Here is a 20,916-nt window from a genome sequence, read left to right on the forward strand (position 1 = left end):
TTTGTCCACCTTTCGTGCTGAAGGGCAGAAGGCAGCTGAGAGGCAGAGAGATGAAGTGCTGTGATCATACAGATTAAAGACGATGATAAATATGGGAGCGGAAAGCAAGCTCTGCAGGCACGCCAGCTCCAAGGTCATCGCCAGCTCCAACTGAAGGGGAAAACGAACTGCCACCAGAGGAAACGCCTGCTCCTCTGCCAAGCTGCCACCTCCGGCTTTATGCTGGAAAAATGATCAATAGCAGCTGGCAGCTTTTGGTTCTGTGCATCCAGGAACATCTAAAGACATTCATGACTGAAGATCAGTCGACTGTGTAAAGCACCAAACAACTCCTCAGGATCTGCAGCCGCTAAAAATATATCTGAGTATTGTCCATGTACCCCAGGAGCCACACAACCCACATTACCTCCGAAGGGAAGCGCAGGCAAGGCAGAGCGACAGGAATGAGCAGGCCACAGCAGGGTCCAGCTAATTAAAGACACTGGTAAAAAGGAAACCCAAACAAATCAAAGGATGCAGAAGACCATCCAGATAAAGCCTTTGCAAATGGACACTTCAGGGAGCCAGCACTGCAGCTCAGTGGGCTAAAAGAGGTACTCATTTCTGTGGGCATCAGCTGAAGATCACATTATGGGGAATATAAACATGGTGAGATCATTCTGTTCAGTTGTCGATACACATTAAAACCAGAAGATAAAACAACAGCAGAGCTTAGCAGGACAGAGCAGGATAGCTCCAGCTGGCTGGAGAGAGACCAAGGAAGGAACAGACTGCAACCAGCTGAACGATGCTGTTCAAGATACAGAGCTGTATGCAGGGCACTTGCCCACAATATTCTTCTGGGCCTATGCCAGTGTGGTTAATTCCTTCCCACACAATGGTTTTGCGGGTTTTCAGTTTTTTGTATTTTCCGATCCTGATCCTTGAACTTCCCACAGATCCTCTCCCCCCCTTGGAACACCAGAGAAGCAGAGAGGAAGCACCAGCCACATGGAGGAAGGCCAGTGAAGCACAGGACCCAGCCTACCAACCATCACCAACTGTGAGCCAAGGGAGAGTCAAACTTCCCAAGGAATGGAAACCTTTCTGCAAATTCAGTCTTGTCCCACTTCCAAAGGAAACAAGGGGTTAAAACACTGACTGAAAGGGCAATGGTATTTACATAAGAAAGACCAGGAGCACAAGCCAAGCCTGTATCAATATTAGCAATGACTAATTCAATCTGTCAATGGGAAGAATTAGAGGAGCTTTGGAATATGCCAGGGCTGGTACAAATCCTTCGTTTCACAGACAGTCAACACCGAAAAGAAAAATAAACCACGAAGGCAGCAAAAATCTCAAAACACAACTAGCAAGCACAAGCACCCCCAGCACCTTGTTCATCCCAAGATTCAAAAAATTCCTCCACTGCTTTAGTAGGAACATAATGAACCCCACAAATGCACTGCTCAAGGTATGGATATGCCAACAGTTTTGGCAGTAGCTCCAAAACCCCAATGGTCCATTTGCTGCATCCCTTTTTGCCCCCACTCCAAAATTTTCTGGTAAAATATGAGGCCAAAAGATTGCAGCAAGAATGCAGCAACCTGCTTCCCTTGGACAACAAAGTTTTAACATATGCTCAGATATTAACGTACTCTAAGTAAGCTGTTTTCTCTTGCTTTCCTCTGACTCCCAATACTCTACACTGAAATTATATATTAAAATTCAATTCCCATAATGCTGTATCTTTGGAAAAGATCTTACTGTGAAAACAGCATGGAAGTCCAAAACCAGTTTATTACATTGCTTTTTAAAATGATCTTTTTCAATAGTTTTTTTTTAATCATACTGTTATAAATCTGGGTTATCTCCAGTTCACTGCTGAAACACATTATCAACTTACACTTTTCCCTTAGCTAATCATGAAGCATAAGCAACACTTCGCAGGTTCAAGAAGTTATGGAGAAAATCTCAGTAAGTTTATCATGTATTCACATTCCAGGTAATAAAATTAATTATAAACACTTGTATATACATTTTTTGCAGTTCAGGGGAAAAAAGATGCCGAGATTGCAAAGCAACTGGAATCAGCAAATGTACCTTTTGAATTGGGCTGTTTCCTCTACTTTTTTTTCCCAGAAGAAAAGTGTGTGATAAAAAAAAAAATCTATTCTGCTGGTTACCACTCAAATGTTCTTTTTTTTTTTTTTTGCATTGGTAATACAGCAGCATTAGCAGTGCAGTCAAAAATATATTTGTTTGCTGAGCTGAATTTGGATTGTATCCTGTTTTGTGACAGAAAGCCCCAGTAGTGCAAAGCAGATATGCCAGCTTATCTAGACAGGAGAGGAGAACCCTCCTGCATATGATACCCAGAAGTCTCCCTGAAAAAATGATGCTCAGACAGGTGATAAGAATATACAAAAGCAGGGTCTGTAGAATAACTTGTATCACCTGTACCAGAAGTCCTCCTACATGCAGATTATTCTGTCTGCCTCACGAGGACAGACAGAACCTGTGTGTATGACACCAAGTGATAACCTGTGAGTGTCACAGCAGTGCCCTCAGGGCCTGGCTGGCCTGGATGTGAGCCAAACCAGCAGAGAGGCCCAATTTTGGTCAAACAGCCAGTGCCAAAATTTGCATTAGTTAGATTTGCACAGCACCATTGAAGGAAGAGATGGCTGCAGTGCAGTAGGAGGCAGAATTTGGTGCCAGATCTCAGCAAATGACAAAACCAAAACGTGAAGTGACTCAGTACAGACAAACCTTTTTAGCAAAATATTTCCTGTGTCTTGCTGTCATCAGCAGGAATGGAGAAATGCCAGTCCTCTCCTAGAGAGCGGGGGGAATGGGAGATTGGGCAGCTGATAGCATTTGAAGATCTCAGCACCTCACTGCCTACATACCATCACTGCACTTGAAGATGAACATCCTCCTTTGTGTCACACACGGCACTGCAAAAACAACCACTTAGTCAAGCAGCAGACCGAGACACGTCCCCTATCCATCATCTCCATGGCTTCAACTTGCAGAGACGGGGAAAAAGAACAGAGTGGAAAAGGACAGTATAGTCTGAAAAGTTACTACGTGAAAGTGTCATCACCTCATCCAGCAAGCCTGCTCCTTGCATTGCTTTCAGTGAGAGGCAGGAAGCACAATACTTTTCTCCAGTGCTAGTTCAACAGAGCCAACAGCCCCTCTGGGGGGTCCCCTGGATCCTATTCCTTGCCTGCAGGAGAGCTCGCCCCCAAGATGAGGTGACATAGTCTGGCATCCTATATGGCTCAGCATGCCAAAACCAGTCCCCTGTCATATCCCAAGAAGATATTAAAGGATAGCCCTCAGCAAACTGAGTAGTGGTCAGCTGAATCACAGAGAAACCACAGATCTGAAGCCTTCCCCTGTAATGCTCACAGAAATGCTTTTCTGAATGAACCTCACTTCTAAAAACCAAATTAACACATTGGCAAAACAGTGATGCAGAAAAGAGTGATTCAGGCACAAAGGTGGATGTGCAGCTTTTTCTGGTCTTTTTTTTGGTATTTATGATGACAGAAGCCATAACTTCAAGTAAACATCTAAACATGCATTGTATAATGCAATATAAAACTGATGCTCATTATCTCTTGTGCAAACCTATGGCAATGCAGGCTAACAAGTGCACAGGGTGCCTAATTAAAAACATCAATAGTGTTAAGTCCTAATATCAACTGTTAGTACAGGAGAACAGTAGTAATGTCTAGGCACTTTAAAGTTGACAGAGAATTCAAGAGTGCTTTCTCATGCTGCCTGAAAAATATATCATCCAGTCTACAGTGGTATCAAATGCTTATTTCTAGGACTTAGAAACACAATAATAAAAGGGACAGGATGTGATCTGCATGCAGGTTAGCCTTTTTGTGAGCTATCTGCGTGTGAAGAATATTTGCAAACTTCATTAATATAAATAAGGGGAGGGAGAGAAGAGAGAGTTTAACCCAGAAGAAAACAGCATCAGAATCAGCCTGTGATGATTAAGCCTATGACAAAATCAGCAAGACAATGACCAAGGAAAGGATTTTGTAGGTATTCCCACTGCTTCTCACCAGGGTTAATTATTTGGATGTAGAAAATGCAAGACAACCTGGAAAGACAAGAACTAAACATGCTTCCCAGGCCTTGCCACCTTTAATACCCATGACTGCTGACACCAGGCAGCCAGGTTAAAGCACACACGCCCTGTCAGAGCACAGTGCTTGCCACGGGATAGCTGTTTTCTGCCGGCTGAGAACAAGGTAAGACAGCCCTTTGTCCCAGGATCTGCAGGTTGCCCTGGTAACCACTAGGACTCCAGCAGCGTGTGCCACCTGCAGACCTGCGTCCCCTGTGATTCCTTCATTTCCTGCCAGTGGCTTTGCTCCTCCTCTCCACTGCTGTTCTGACCCATGGAAATCCAGCCGATCATCTCCTTGCGTTTCATGCTGCGCCTGTTGTATATGGAGATCATCAGGGTGACATCAGAGAGCTGGAAGAGGGCAACCTGGAAGATGAAGGTCTCCTTGTAGACAGGGTTGGGCTGTCCTCGGCGGATGGAGGTCTTGCAGCGAGACACCTCCTGACCCACAGAGTTGCGCAGGCAGAGCTTTCCATAGGTATCTAGGACAGAATGAAAGAGGAAATAGTACATCTGGCACAGGTAACAGACTAAATGGAAGCCCCAAGTGGTCAAAAAACACCCAAAACCCCTCCAAGTAGAGCAGCTTTGTCTGCAGTGAATAACACATGAGGGTTGGACATCTCTCCTTGGTAAAATCCATGGGATGAGAAGCAGCAGATGAAAGGACCTCTTGGATTTTCTCATATTAAGCTGTGGAGAAAAGGAAACTGAGGTGTGTTTCAGCCCTACTCTCTTGGAAAGAGCAGGGTATCTGGTATCCAGTCCTAGTAAACCTGTCTATGATTAACTAAAACTATGAGCATCTCTATGGATTCTCCACATCAAATGGTGTGTTTCCATCTTCCCTTCCTCTCCCTCACAATCAAGCTTCATTTGGGCTCTCTTACCTGGGTTTCCTTTGACTGCCCTTGTCTCTCCACCACTCTCTTTTGGAAGAATGCCTCTGTGGCCTATTGTTTGAGATACCAAACAAAAGGATCTTGAAAGAGAGGGAAAAGAAACGTGCATACACAGTGGAATGATTTATCTCCCATGACAATTTCAAGTTTTTTCCAAATCCTCATATTACTTTTTTCGTGGACTCAGGGTCAATTTTATTCACTATCTAAATCAATACAAGGAGTAAACATGCCTAGGAAGGAATGCTCCTATTTAGTGTTCCTGTAAATCTATTCTTTAAATTCTTGCTGCCTCCTGTATTAATTAGTTCACCTCTGTTATGTGGTTGCTAATATTGTGGTCTCAGAGCTCCCAATGCTCCACAGATCCAGCTCAGTGTAAAAGTTTTCACCTTGCTCTGCACGTGACAGCGACAGATTGCTTGGCTAGACAAGTCCTCTGCTAACCCCTTCGTAATCTCTGCCTGGGTTCCTGCAAGTGAGTATTATTTCAGAGTGTGCTGAAGATAGAAAATAAATAACAAGCCTCCGTCTCTTGTCTACAGCATTTCTATCCTCTTCTGTTCCCGTTTGATGTGCTATTTTACGCACTTATCTACTGAGCAACACAAGGTGTGAAATTACACTTCAGGTGTGAAAACACTTCTATGTCTCCAAAGCAGGGCTTTCCACTCCTCTCAAACTGTTCCACTGAAAAAGCTGTCAGGAGACTGACAATCAAGGAGCAAATTGTGAGCCTGCACAGCTGTACAGCTATCGAGTTACTGCGGGGAAAGTTCAGCCCAGTCATTAACTGGGGGGGGCCAGCTTGGCTCCCAGAGTAACACTGGCGATGAATTAGATCTTGCCAACAAAGACCTACTTGTTACACAGAAAAGCAGAGCTTTGATTTAATTTCCTGATGGTATCTGGAAAGAAAAAAAAAAGGCAAAAAAAAAAGCTTTATTAAGAGGTGGACTGATTTCCACCTTACTATTCAGTGTTGGTGGTGCTGAGGGACTGAAATCTGTAACAACTTCAGACCCATCAGAAGCACAAAGCCCAAGAGAGGACTCTCTCTTCTACCTCAACTCAGTGTGGAACTCTGCAAGATAACTACCAGACACAACTCTTGCAGTGTTTGTAGAGATGTCACTTTGTTTTGGACTGACAAACCACAACATGCACTGAAGCATTCCTCATATGTAAGTCCTGGCTGCTGGTCTAGGCTGCAAGGAACTCCCTGGAAATAAAGATAAGTGAGAAGGGGTTTTATAGATTTTTTTTTTTATGTATTCATCCTCTTCTTCTGCTAAGGGGATTTCCAAATAGTAAAAGATCTCCACCAGGCTAATTTTTAAATACAAACAAGCAACTAACTAGTACAGTTCCCTGTTTGAACTTTAAAATTTTTATTTCTTTCAAATTGAAAGCTCACATTTTCACATAATTTTAGTGTATTTTCCAAACCAATCCCATTTACAGGCAGAAAGATGAAGTATCTCACTTCTACTGACATGGAAGAGAGGTGAGTGCTGAGACCTAAGAATTCAAAGAGATGAGACCCCCCCTCTTTGCTCCTGGCCCAGTTCTTCCTTTATTCTCTGGATATGTCCTTGGTGTCACATTGCTTTTCCCTCTACCCTCTGAGAACTGCTTAGTTGAGGGCATTTGACTGGGATCACAGTAGGAGCTGGGAACAGGAAGGGCAGAGCTGGGGCATGGAGCAGCACTGGAATGATCCTGCCCCTGGACCCCTTGGCAGTTCCTGGGTGTGTTTCCCTGCCTATGCTGGGGCAGGGAATGGGCAGAGTGCAGAAGCTGTATGCAGCCAAGAACTGCTACAACACCCTCACTGCTATCCCACCTGAGCATGGCAACGTGCAACAAAACCAACAGCAAATAAAGAACTTTTTTAGACTATCTTCCCATGTTACTTGAGGGAAAGGTCACCCACATATGCCTGTATCTCTTGAAAGAAGACAGGGAGAGGACTGAGGTCTAGATTTCACTCCTAGTATACCTTCATACCATCTTTCCTTCTGAGTTTCACCAGTACTGGCAGCTCAGGTGGGATTCATCACACCTAACACTCATTTGAACAGTCCCCAAAGGAGTCAAAGAAGCATATGGCATAATTCAGCAGTGATCTAGTAGGCAGTGCTGCCATTATAGATGATTTAGGTTTTAACACTAAAGCAAGTGCCACAGCTAAAAAGCCCCACAGGATACTGTTTCAGGATGCCCTGGTTAATTCTTGAGGCTACGAATGGAAGAGTTTCTTACTAGGATGTTACACCCCTGACTGAGGCCTCAGCTTTTGCAAGCGTGGGGTAATATAGCTGGCTTTGAATAAAACTGAGCAGTACAACAACGACTTAAACCAAAGTCAGAAAACGTGGCTTTTTCTTTAATACACATCAGATTTTCTACATACTTCTGCACCAAGACCCTGTCTGTACAGTACCAAGGTTGGTGGAGACCCTGCACGTATCGTCTGGATCAGGCAGGGACGTGAAGGCTGGAAGGAGACTGTGCTCAGGGTAGAGATAATATCAGGAGCCCTATTCATCCCCATGAAAGCACAGGCACAAAACCAGTGCAAGTGACAACTAAATCAGGCTGCTAATTCTCCTAAAATTTATTCCGCTGAGTGTATTTTACCAGGCAAAAGAATCAAGATTGCCCGAACAGAAATAAAAGAGTAGGTGTGGATCATATATTTAGCATTTGAAATTTGCTTTGCAGAGTTGGTACATATGAGACTGAGCTGTTATTCTGCTTTACTAACTACTTTTAAAGATTGTAATTTGCCCTTTCCGCATTGCACTCCTTGCAGCATCTTTTTAGGTGTCTCATCAGAAAACATTTCCTAGTCCTCCTTGTGGTCCAGTCTGGTCCTCTGAGATGGAAAACTCTCCCCTCCTGTTGACTTTGCCAAAGAAAATCCATCCCCAGATACACAGTGAAATTAGTGAAACTACGGAAAGGATGAACTTGACAATTTACTGAGGAATGTATGTGTAAGAGCATCTATTCATTATGAAGGCAAACATTTTCCATCTAATTACATGCTCAGATTCAGTAATGGCCTCATTACGGTGGTGTCTCAGCACTCTACACTATTCAGAGTATTTATTTTCATGCCACCTCTGTCAAGCACAAAAGGAGATAAGAGATTAGGGCTCATATTCTTTAAAATGCCTAAGTGCTCACCTGTTTGGGCACCCATCTCACTGACATGAAGAAGAGCAAGACCTCTTAATACCTGGGAGTGTCTGAGACTGCAGCTTGCCCACGGTTACACAAAAGTCTGTGAAGATTCAAGAACGAAGTCTAATTTTGCCAAGACCAATTTTAGCACTGCATCTACCAGGCTCCATACAGGTTTTGGAACAGAAGTTCTTGCTGCAAATCATTTTCACCCTAAATTCATCTTTCATCTCTGGTATGAGTAGATTGAACAATGTTCACGTATACATAAAATATCAACACCTCTGCATTTAAATACCGGAGTGAAAAGAGCTAAATCAAGGAATGCTGCAAGGAGCCAGACACATTTTGGGCTAGCACTGCATCGTCTTACTCCAGAAGTCTGGGCAAATCTCTCCTTGTGCAGACTGCTCTGTCTCTATCAACACTGCCCCAACCATAAAACACCTCTTGAGAGCTCATCTGCAAAGGCAATCACTTTATCCACGATTCTTCTAATGACCCATTTCTGTCATGATCCTTCTCAGGGAACTAACTGATAATGACAACTCAGGGGAATAATCAGCTCTAATTTATGCATTCCCATTTTTGGAGCAGGGACCATAGCATGCATTCTGCTTTCATTTACCCTAAGCATTACCATTATTAATAAAGCTGACCTGTGAGCAAAAACACTGCAAATACAAAAGCATCTAACCCCCTTGCTTGAATTTATATTTAGAAAGGAAACAAACAACCAAAGACTCCTGACCCCTCACGTCTGTGGACTGCAGGGTACCCCACGGTGCCGCATGGACTTTCCCACCCGCGCTCCAGGCAAGCTAGCTCATTTCCAAAAGCAGTATAACCATGTCAGCATGCTGCAATCCAGACTAATAACAGCCGCAGCAGAATAAAGCCTTGGGCCTGGAGCTTAATTTCCCCCAGCTGGCGTGCCCACGCTCCCAGCCTACATAATAAACGGCAGCACCGCACGGCGAAGCAGCCCCAGAGCTCAACTCTGTGCTACTCTGTATGGCAGCTCCATGCCAGGTCTCAGTTTGAGACCCAGAAGACCATTAGTCCTGGCTTTACCTCCCCATTAAACCAGCAGTGGGGCAGAATTACTCTGAACTGGGCTCACTGCAGCTGGATCAGTAAAAGAGCAGGGAGGAGAATTAGACCCAAGCTTTTGACCCCAACCCCACACCGTAAAAGTCTGGATTTTAGGCAGCTTGTGGCCTACTCTATAAATCATACAAGAGCTGAGAACTGCCTACTATGTTGCTGAAAAGCCAACTTTCCTTCCCCTATTCCACCAAGCCTCTGCTGCTCAGCTCTCCTCTCCTGGGACTTACAGCTCTCACACAAGGGAGAGGCTGGAATCTGGCAACCTTCACAACATGTGAGTCATCAGATAACAGACCATTTAAAATTTAAAATGCAGCAGAAAGGAATACACTGCTCCCTGGAAGCACTTCTTGGCCTGAGGGGAAGGAATTGCCAGCAGCAGTGACATGCAAGAGGGGCAGGAGATGAGGGCTCCCTGAAAGCAAGGTCCAGGTCTCTCAGGAAAGAAAGCTGTTTCCAGAGACACCTTAGAATCACAGAATCATAGAATCAGCTGGGTTGGAAGGGATCTCTGAGATCATCAAGTCCAACCCTTGATCCAACACTGCCGTGGTTACCAGACCATGGCACTAAGTGCCACATCCAGTCTTATCTTAAAAACCTCCAGGGACGGAGAATCCACCACTTCCCTGGGCAGCCCATTCCAATGCCTGATTACCCTTTCTGTACAGAATTTCTTCCTAATATCTAACCTAAACCTCCCCTGGCACAGCTTAAGACCATGCCCTCTTGTCTTGCTGACAATTGCCTGGGAGAAGAGACCAACCCCCACCTGGCTACAACCTCCTGTCAGGTAGTTGGAGGGAGTGATGCGGTCTCCTCTGAGCCTCCTCTTCTCCAGGCTGAACAGACCCAGCTCCCTCAGCCTCTCCTCATAGGACTTGTGCTCAAGTCCCTTCACCAGCCTCGTTGCTCTTCTCTGGACCTGCTCCAGCACCTCAATATCCTCCCCCTTGGAGCTCAGTTCCTCTGTGATTCTTCTCTGCTGCCTCAACACCCCATGTCCACCCCATTTTACAGTACCAGCCCTCACCTGGGACATGTGTTAGGCTACAGAGCCATCTTACCATCTGCCTGCACTGCCCAGCCCTGAGGAGGTGCAGCTTTAGTCCAGGCTGACCCAGCTAAAAGAGAACACAAACATCTCTCCAGATGCACAAGGTGACTCTCCTCTAACAAGGGTATTTCAAAACTTTCCACATTTATGCATTGCTGCTGCCTCAGAGAGGAGATGGAGAACTCTAAGAGAGAGCTTATCAGGAAGGATGGTTACACACCTCAGCAACAGCAACGGTAGGGGCATGATGTAAGGATGCTTAAGCCTGGCTTTTGTCACCTCCAGCAGCGGTGCCCACAGCATGGCTTTATTACACATCCTGTCATCAGATCTCCTGCAAACACTGCTCTGTACAGTCGCTGCAGATTTGCACTAAACATTCAGCTCCAGCTGAAACTTGCAATGAGGAGAGTTCTACTCCGGTAGCAATGGCTTTTTCTTCTGCTTGTTTTAATAGGGGAGAAAAATGTTTCTTTTTCTTGTTTACAGCGATGGGAGTGGGAGAGCACCACCGTACATCCACTTCAAATGCACTCCTTTGATTCAGAAATATCTTCATTTTTATGCCCTGTAACATAGATCATACTTTTCATATACCTTTTATAAATATAAAGCTATTGAAAACATTACTGGATAACCATGTGCTATCCCTGGATGTCTAATTATCATAGAATATCCCCCCCCAAAATCTCACAATTGCTCCTTGGAAGTCCATTGTTCTGACACTTGTCTTTCTAAGCCTTATCAGGTCTCACATGTGGTGGGAAGAGCTGTGCCCAGCCAGTTCATCCAGCCAACAGTACCCCAGTATCACACACCTTAGTAAAGCTATAAAAATACGGCATATGCCAGTTCCCTGCCAAATACTCTCCCAGTATCCAGCAATTTGTGACTCAAGAACTTCTTCACTCAGAGGCAGTGTCTTTGTATTTAGTGATCCTCTGTGGAACTTTGAGAACTTCTCCTGTGTTGCACAGAACTCAAGTAGATTTCTACCATCCATGACGTTCTGTAGTGAGGAATTCAAAAGCGTAGGTGAAGAGCTGTCTCCTCTTCAGAACCCACTACCTCCTCGCTTCCTTTTATGATCCTTTGGTTTTGTATCAGGAGAAGACAATGAGTAAGTGTTGTCAATTCACTTTCTCAATGACACTTGTAGACCTCTGTGAAATCTTCCCCCATCTCCCTTTGTTGTAACATCGTAGGAGGCACAGTCTATTCAGCTACAGCTCGTTGGAAGCTGTTCCCATACCCCTGATTGTCTCCAACACTCCTCACCACATCTGTTCAGTTCTGCCATATTCTATTTAAACAGAGGGAGCCAGAACTGTACACAGTATTCATCAGACCACTGACTGTGTATTTATAATCAAATATCAATTTTTCATTTTGTCCACATTTGTTTTGGGTTTTTTTCACTACTGTTGCTGATCCTTGAATTGACATTTTCCTAGAGCTATTTACTATAAGACTAATATTTCACTCCCAAGTGAAATATTGAGTCCATCCAGATTAAGTTTGAATTCCACATGTGCTCCCATGCAATGCTTTACATTCATCCACACTTCATCTTCTGCCTCACTGCCTGGCTGCTCATTACTAAGACATCCTTCTGGGGCTACTTGCATCTGGCCTCATCTTTCTCACCCAGAACAAAGCTTTCTCAGCTGTTCTTACTGTAAGCTTATTTTAGCTGTTCAAGGATGGGCAAAAAGAAGGTGCAGAAGGAGAGGTGACTTTCCTACAATTTTACTGTGACTGACTGGCAAGCACTTGGCAGCAAGAAGCTTCCCAGAAAATTCCAGCTCTGTTAACCAAGCTCTCTGGAGGACTGAATCCACCCCATCTTGCCCTGGCAAGGTCCCCCTTCTGTTACCAATGACATGGAAGCATGAATCACAAAGCTTTAGGAGCTCAAGCAAGTTCCCTGTTCAGAGCAAGATATGCAGGTTAAAAGTTAATTTTTTTACTCAGCTTCTTGGTCTGATTTGGAGTAATTAAAGGAATTAACCTGTGCCTTAGTTCTCCAGGAATGTAACACGGTTAATAACTTTACTTCCCTCACAAATAATCTGATAAAATAAAATCCGCTAATGGTTTTCAAGCACCCTGATACCAGAGCAATGCAGATCCTAATGTAAGGATCCTAAATTTTCTGTGGGAGCAATTTCTGTGTTTCCTGGATATTGTTACCTGTGGCTCAGGTAAATGTTTGTTTTCAGAAAAGTCTTTAATTCAAGAAGAACTTTCTCCTGTTACCAATAGAAATCCTGATAGCTTGCTCTCTCCCTCCTGTCTTTTCCAGCATTAATGCTATTGTATTTGTTTAATGGGGTTAATATGCTGCTGGTATAATAATGATCATGTACGGATGTAATTATAATGTGTGATTAATTCTGCAGCTGCTGAAAACCTTGGAGGACTTTTCTTAGGCGGGGGAATAACTTTACAATAGTTCTTCTCAAATTGCGTTACACGCAGACATAAACCCCAAAAGAAATGCAGAAGGGAAAAGAAGGAAGGCTGGATTAGAGGAGAGAGAGCTGCACCCAGCAGAGCAGCAGATGAAGGTTTAACATCACATGGGCAGACATTTCTCTGTTTTGTGTTTATGCGCTGACTAGTTCAAATGATTCCTGTTCCATCACTGTGATCCCAAGGTATTACTACCATGCTCATAGTATGTAACTGGTTATAAATTTTTAAAGATGTTTCTGACAGTGGTGTAGGCTTCTCTTGTTACATTTTGTTATCATAAACACCCTTTAAATGAACACGCTGCGTTTTGTTCTAAGAAAATACAAGACTACAGAACAAAATATGAACTCCTACAAAATACTAGCACAGGTTAATGTTTTTTTTACAAGAACCAAATAGAATGAGGTGCACAACACACAAGCCATTAGCACTAAAATACCAACAGTGTCCACATCTGACAAAACTGTAGATGCTTTTCTGCATGAGGCTTTTTGGCACACAGATAATTTACGGTCTGATGCTGCAGCCATACTCTTGAGTGCTCTTAAGTGCCTGAGTTATAATGGATCTATTTACGTGATCAGGGATTGTAGGCTTAGGCCTATAACTCAGCATGTTACCCAGAACAACACCTGGACACTTATCCTTGCCCAAACCACCCTTAAATCACACAAATGTGACCCGAAGACACAGATTTAAGTTTCTGTAAGATGTCCAGCTGTTTTCTAACCTGGTTATGACTCATGTAAGCACCCATGACTTTGATATTTACCTGACTCAGTTTAAAGGTGAAGGAGATGATGTGCCCAGGAAAAACTGAAACATGCACCATCCTCCTTTTCTTCTCCAGAAAACCAACTTTTTCAGCCTTTGCAGTCTTCAACACCTAAAATCACCGATGCCCCAATCCAGTTCCTTCTACTCACAGTGAAATCCCTGTGCAAGGATGCCAAGAAGGAAGCATGCATGCTATAAGAGTACAGGTGGCAGAGAAGAGGATCAAGGTGGGCAAAAAGCACAGCTGGAGACTTTGCTGTTGTTCAAGACTCTTCTGCCATTCCCCACAGATGCAGCTGGCAGCAGCAGCCAGTACTAAAGCCACTGGGCTGCAACAGGGCTACATATGGGTCTTGTGTAGGATCTGAGCCTGCAGGGCTGGGAATAGAGATGGATTCTGTCCATTGCCTTCTCCTGGTCTTACCATAAATGGCTGCCCTGAATAGCAGTTTGGGCTTGGTATTTAAGTGCCCCAAAGCACTATTATATCTGAAATTTCCATGATACTTTAAAGAAATCACTCCCTCTGAGTCTCAAACAACAGAACCACAAATAGGACCTATTTAAGAAAACACAAGGGCTCTTTCCTCACCCTCCAGAAAGCGGGATACCAGCTTTAGTGTTCACCTCTTGAAGGACTTATTGAGCATCTCATTCAGCCACCAGCATGTTTCAGACAGTAACGATCGGACCTCACAGCACTCCCTTGCAGTGCCTGAGGAGTTATCAGTGAAATGCTCCTCCAGCATCTGAGACAACTGCTGGTTTTCTTCCTTCTTTTTAATTTCCTTCAGTTTCTGCTTCGCTGGGTTTTCCTTTTCTCACCACACCGCTGGGAACTTTGTAGGCACAGAAGAACAGTTCAGAAAGCAGAAGCAACAATGCGACTTGGAATAAAAGAAGCAGATTGTGATAGGTTCAGAATTTGCCTATAATAATTTATGGATCTCTGTGTTTCACCTAAAAGCTGATCTAGCACTGAGAGACACTGGTCTGACAATGTTAAAGTTCTTTTTGTTTAAGTTCTTTTGGATACAGAAAGGATGTGAAGAAACAACTAGAAATAGTCTTAACATAGAAAGAACTGCTATGAAACTATGTATGGACTGTTAGTTTGGTTGACAGAAGACTTTGGCCATCTTATCAAACAAATTAAATTAGATTTATCTGAAGCCCTACAAACATAGAAATGGAAAATTCACTCAGAATTTAAAATAAAAAGTCTCTCAAGGAATACCTCCTTTGCCCATATCCTGCTCCCGTTCTTTTGTCATCAACAAACACAAAATGTTTCTCAGGTTTAAAGATGCTGCCAACCAAGCTACTGCACTCTTGTGCACCCACTGCCATAAAGCTGGATGAGACATCTGATCAAGGTAGATAAAATTTCCCATGCTGAAAGATAACGTGTGCACTCATGGCTAATCTGCCAAACCCCACCCCACCAGAGGCCCAGGACAGACACAGCTCCCCAGCATTCAGAGACAATGAGTTACAGAGCTGCTCAGCTTATAGCAACCATGTACCATGAAAGACATTTATTAGAAGGAAACCAAAAAAATGTCAGTAATTTGGTCATTATATTGCACATAGTAGGGTAAAAAGCAATTATTTATATGCAGTAAAGATGTTTCATTTATGGGAAAAAAGTGGGCATCACATATGCCTGACCCAGCCAGATAAAAGACAATTTGTACAGGGCCTGATTTAAGAACAGAAGTGCTGCATAATCCACCTCTCTGGGCAGCTAAGAGACAAAACCCCAATACCACGGGTAGATACATGAAAACATGCCACAAAAAAATGCAGCAAATTTATTTGGACCTATACTGGGACTACTTTAATTTCATTTCCAAGAGTAAAACTTTAGGATGTATCTACACTGCAGCATATGTAAACACCGGAAAGCTTGCCTGTTAGAGCATATAGTAAGGTGCTTGTCTCAGTCTACCTGTGCTTTAAATCACTAAAAAAAGGTCCCAGACTGAAACCTTTTAATAAAACATGTAAATGTTAACAAGAACATGCCTTTAAGTAACTCACATAGAGACCTGTGTTGCTACAGATAATAAAAGATGAGCTAGGACTACACAGACTGGGGTCAGGTGTTTTACGGTTGCACAGGCTTGCCCTTAGTTCTCGAGGGATTAACTGATGACACAGATTATTTTTGTAATATACTCCAGTATAGTTTAGTAGAAACTTGAGTTTTCATATCCATACACTGAAATATTACATAAATATTTTGCTAGATCTGGGCCAAAGAGCAGACTATCTTGCAAAAGAAATTTTAGCATTTTGCAGCTACAGATACTATGTCAAATCCAGTGAAGGCAAGGAACTGTCAAAGGTTATTATCTTTGACAAGTAGGCAAACATCATGAAAAGCAAACACACCAACAGACAAACAAAAAACACACATTATTTCACATTGCCATCAGTTGCTGGTGTCAGACAGGAGGCAAAAGGACAACACAGGATGAATACAGTGCTGCCATTCAACCCCTGAATGAGGCATCCCAGCAGCAAAGCAGATAAGACCAGGTGCTATGGCTTTGTGACTCCATCTATATCACGGACAGCAGCACTATCCATCTCAAGGACTAATGACAGCTCAGGCACTAACCAAACCTACTGTAAGGCAATTTCCATTTTTTCCTGTAGGACTGGAGGAAAGGAACTCAACTATTGTGACCCTGATGTGACAACTTTCCAATTTTCCTTCTGCAGAAGATTTTCTTGTGCAGCAGCAGAGAATTCACAGCAGGAGGATCCCCAAAGGGCCCAAAGCACCAGGTCACCCAGCACTCAGCAGCACAGCAAGGGGACTAAACAAAGCATAGCCCTGGGAAACACTTAATGGCACGAGGCAGGGCCCCTGTGGGTCACATGGTAACATATAAACACTTGGAAAGTGCTTCTTTATTTTTATGGATCTGCTGAGAATTACCTTGTGCTTTGGGTATAATGACACTTTTGCCTTAATCAGATGTTGTAAAGGTATATACAATAAAACAGACATTCAGGTATTACCATCCCATCAGCTGTGTCTTCATATGATTGCCTCCAATTACCCTGTAACATTTACCAACACACGCATCTGAAATAAAGGCTTTTAATTTTCCATCAGGTACTCTGCAAGGAAACCCGGCTCAGAAAAGGCATAATTGAATATGTCGAGGAAGAAAATAAAAAGCAAATTTTGACTCAATGGTGTTATTTAACAGCAGTGAGAGTACTTACCAGGTGGCCTATTAATTGCGAGGTTTCGGAAATGACTGCCTTTGATCATCTCCACCGACAGCCTCCCCGTAGTGGCATTGTATGACAATCCCACGAGCAGCTCTGGCACCCCTCCATGCGACAGGGACTGTGTTGAAGAAGCGCTATCACTGTGAGAGATTGCTGACAGACTAAGCTGAGAATCTGCACTCTGCAGGGAAAGAGCACCGAGAGAATCATCAGGACATTCACCACCACCCTCCCCCAATTTATATCTTCTAGCCTCATTTGATAACAGCTCTCTTAAGAAATTACAATAACTAAGAATTAATTATGCTGGGGCACCAGGAGAATCAGAGCGTCACTTTTACAAAAACACATCTCTGAACTTTCTCTTTAAAGATGAGGAACTCTGCATAATGTGTTATCACTACTGTAAATCAAAGCCTCTGAGATAACCAAACATCCTACTACATTAATGCTCAGTCAATCTCCTTGATAATGGCTTTTGGATGGAATACAGTTTGCAGTTTGGGGTTTTTTGGTCATGTACTGTGCATTTTCTTACTTTCTTTCCTTGCTCCCACAATGCTCTCTCTATTCCCTCTTCACCTGGAGTTCGATGTTTTATTCATTTTGTGTGCACAGCCTCTCACTGAGCTTTTTGTAGACAATGAATCATGACAGAGCTCATCTACACAAATCGATTGGCATAGCCAGAGCTGGATACAACTGTGATGTGCTTGGAAAATTAGGAAGCAGCACAGCCAGTTCCTCTTCCCGTGACCCACCTCTCCAATTCCATCTGTCACGTAAAGGAACATTATTAAGCATTTCTGGCAACATGGGAGCTGCACCATGTGGAGATATACCAGCTAGTAGCTAGGGCCAAATGAGGTAGCTCCTGCACTGGCAGTAGTACAGGTCCACCAACACAATGGTGCACAAGAATCACTGTCCTTATTGAAATTAAGACATAATTAGCCTTGGTGGTTCCTGGATCAACCTACTATTTCTGAATGGCACAGCATGTGATGATTCGTGTAGATGTAGTACATCCACATGGTTTGGTGTCAGTTTGCTAGCTGAGCTGTTGTTAATAAAGCACAGCTTTGCATAGGGAACAAATATCCTGTGCTTCCCCTTACTGATAACTTTTTAAGTGACAGCAGGACAGGTCCACCACTCACATGCCAACACCTCTGAATGAAAGACGTCAGGTAAGGCTGGTCCCCGCTCACCAGACAAACAATTTTATGGATCCCATATGTCTTTCATCAAACTTACACTCAGGTTACTTCTGGGCTCCAAGACCAGTGTCACCTTCACTTCCTCTTCCTGGCTGATGTTGCTCAGGTAGAACAGTTGCTCTCCCATCATCTTCTCTCCAATCATCTTGTGCACCGCGTAGAGGCGGAAGCGAACGGCGTGGCTGCTTAACTCGTGTGGTTCCAGCTTACTGAAGGCAATTTTGTCCTTGAAGACGGGGATGGGTCCTCTCTGAACACTCGTTTTACCCCTCTGTTTCTTGCCTGGCATCAGAACTGTGTGCACTTGCCAGGTGTTCACACCGCTGCGGTCTTTGTCTGGGATATCCCTGGCCTCCAAGACAGTAACCACCAGCTTTTGACTTGAGGGTTTATAGCTGAAGATGACATCTAGATCACCACATTTGCAGATGGGCTCATGACCACCATGATGAGCTGGTACACTGTTCACTTCGTTATGTTCCTGCAAAGAGAAGGAAGAAATAACACCTCCACTGGAGTTCGACTGTCTCTGTGATCTGAATTCCATTTAAAAAAGATTGTTCTGCCTTATGCCTGCAAGTGTAGGCAGCTGCTGTGCGAAATAAAGACCTCACTGTTTCTTGAAAGGGCAATGATTGTTAGTTGCCTGAATTTGTGTAATATTCCCCATACACTCTAGTAAGCAATAGCACTTGTTGAAACATTTCCAACAAAAAGTTTCATCAATATCTAAATGTTTTGCAGGAGACAGTTCATTTGGAAAACATTCCTCATAGGGAAAAACTCAACAAAGTTTTTTTTACATTTCATTCACGTCAATTTTGAGGCATTGACAAAATATTTTGACCAACTTAACCTTTTACTTTGAACATACATTGGAATTTTTTTCAAGACATATTTTTTGCATTAGCAAAATCAAACAATTCAGCCAAACCTGCTAACTTTTTTAATATTTTGTTCTGCTATAAATTAAAAAAATTAAGCACTGTGGTTCAGTTTGATGGAAGAGGAAATCACCATATCGGAATTTCTTACAAAATTGAAATTCCATTTCTAGATGCTTCCCTATATTTCAATACTTTTCCTACAGCTAAAGCAATGAAAATGGAGAAAAACAGTCTGATTAAATACATACTGACTCTTTATACCCTTTTTAAATCTCCCAAGAGAAGCATCTGTTCCTTCTGTTCTGTTTGGATACTAATACATTCAGAATAAAAATTCAAAATAAACAAGCACAACATGTGCAGACCAATCCACACACAATCTTTTACCTACTTTTAAAACAAAAATCATCTTGATAAAACAAGATAAAAACATGGATGCTCACCTTACCTTTTGCTGAGTGGGCGTGTGCATTTCTGTTCAAAAGTGCTTTTTTATCTCAGAGCTAGAATGTGCTTCATGTGATAAAGGGGTTGCTATAGTGATCAATGATTTGTATTTAAACATGAGTATACACTGTACTAGGGAAAGATTTTCAGTTAATAGCCAGAAGGTGAATTAAGGCCTGTCACCAGCATCTGAGTCACCCTCCTCCTCAAACATTTCTCTTCTTTTGCATTTCAAGTAACACTTCTTTTCAACACAGGAATCTTATTGTTCAGAGAACAGATGATGGGCCTCGGGATGTCTGATGTAATTCTCTTCAGAAGTGTCTAGGGTGGTATGTGTCTCAAACAAGGCCTCGGATAAACATCAAAATTTGTGTTTACTTCCTGCCAATCTACCTTCCTAGTGCTCAGATTAATCTGCCATGATGTGCAAAGCTCCAGCTTTCCATATTTTCAGAGGTGTTTAAGACTTGTTCATGTGAACACAAAAGTTCAAGAGTGCAGATTGAGGCTGGAGACCTGCTGTCAGACGTCTTGCAGAAGTAATGTCAAAGGGAGAAAAAACACCACTTGGGCAACACCTGAAATGACTTGGTTGGCCACAAAAATACCTTTCTGTATGAACAGCAGGCTGCAAAAAACAAAAATGCAAGGTAGGCCAGGTTGCCTGGAGAGAGCGTGGTGTTATGCAAAAGTTAAGTGCTGCTCTGTGTAGCTGTCAAGCTATTTCTGTCTGGTTGATGAAATAATATTTAAGAAGGAAACGTAATGGGATTGTGCTTGACTCATATTTCCCTCCACATTTTCATCCCTCCACACTTTTATCTGTGCATTTGCTACTGAGGAGATGGAATCAAAGCACATCCAAGGGCTGCTGCTAAGGTTTGGAGACAACTGTGCTTGCAGCATAACTTTGCTTTCATCCACATGCCCGAGCTGGAGAAGGTGAACTCCTGGGCACCATCATAAACCCACAGGTACGAAGATCCAAGAGGCAATTTCCCATCCCAGCAGGGCTAAGTATCTCACCTTCTGGCAGCGTGTAGGGCAGACTGAAGGTCAGAGATCTGGTTTTTGACTGAACAGCTAGAAAGGATTTGGATTTCAGGAAATGTCAAATTGTGCTACTGGAGCTGCAGTCACATCCACCGCAGAGAAAACTGCATGAACTGGAGGCAGAGAGGGAAAGAGAAATGCCACACTCTGTGGCAGTAACCTTTCCATGGGCAACCAAGCTTTAGAGACCTCACAGGGTGGCCCTTTCTGTGCTATCCAGGACTCACCCCTGTACAGGTTTGCTTCACACACAGTAATCTCCCTTCCGTGGAAGTCATTGACAGAACTCCCCTCAGCTCTTGAAGCTCAGCTGGGCTACAAGTGCATTGTGAACGTATTGATTATACAGACACTTAAATTGGAATCCAAGGAATGATTGGGGTTCAGATATTTCATCTGA

General features: G+C 43.2%; 1 protein-coding gene across 5 annotated transcripts in view; it reads right to left on the reverse strand.

Annotated features, from left to right (window-relative positions):
- Positions 1–1,759: 1,759 nt before the first annotated feature.
- The window catches only part of SYT16 (synaptotagmin 16), a 105,911-nt gene continuing 86,754 nt past the window's right edge, over positions 1,760–20,916 (reverse strand). For all 5 annotated transcript variants that reach the window (XM_027674194.1, XM_027674193.1, XM_027674191.1 and 2 more), the window contains 3 exons: positions 18,164–18,607; positions 16,898–17,087; positions 1,760–4,620 (listed from right to left, as the gene is read on the reverse strand). In XM_027674194.1, coding sequence (XP_027529995.1) covers positions 4,307–4,620; positions 16,898–17,087; positions 18,164–18,607 — 948 coding nt within the window. In that variant the 3' untranslated portion in view covers positions 1,760–4,306. The remainder of the gene's footprint in view (positions 4,621–16,897; positions 17,088–18,163; positions 18,608–20,916) is intronic.

This window comes from Neopelma chrysocephalum, unplaced genomic scaffold (genome assembly GCF_003984885.1).
Source record: "Neopelma chrysocephalum unplaced genomic scaffold, ASM398488v2 Primary Assembly neopelma1_24, whole genome shotgun sequence".
NCBI classification, from domain to species: Eukaryota; Metazoa; Chordata; class Aves; order Passeriformes; family Pipridae; genus Neopelma; species Neopelma chrysocephalum.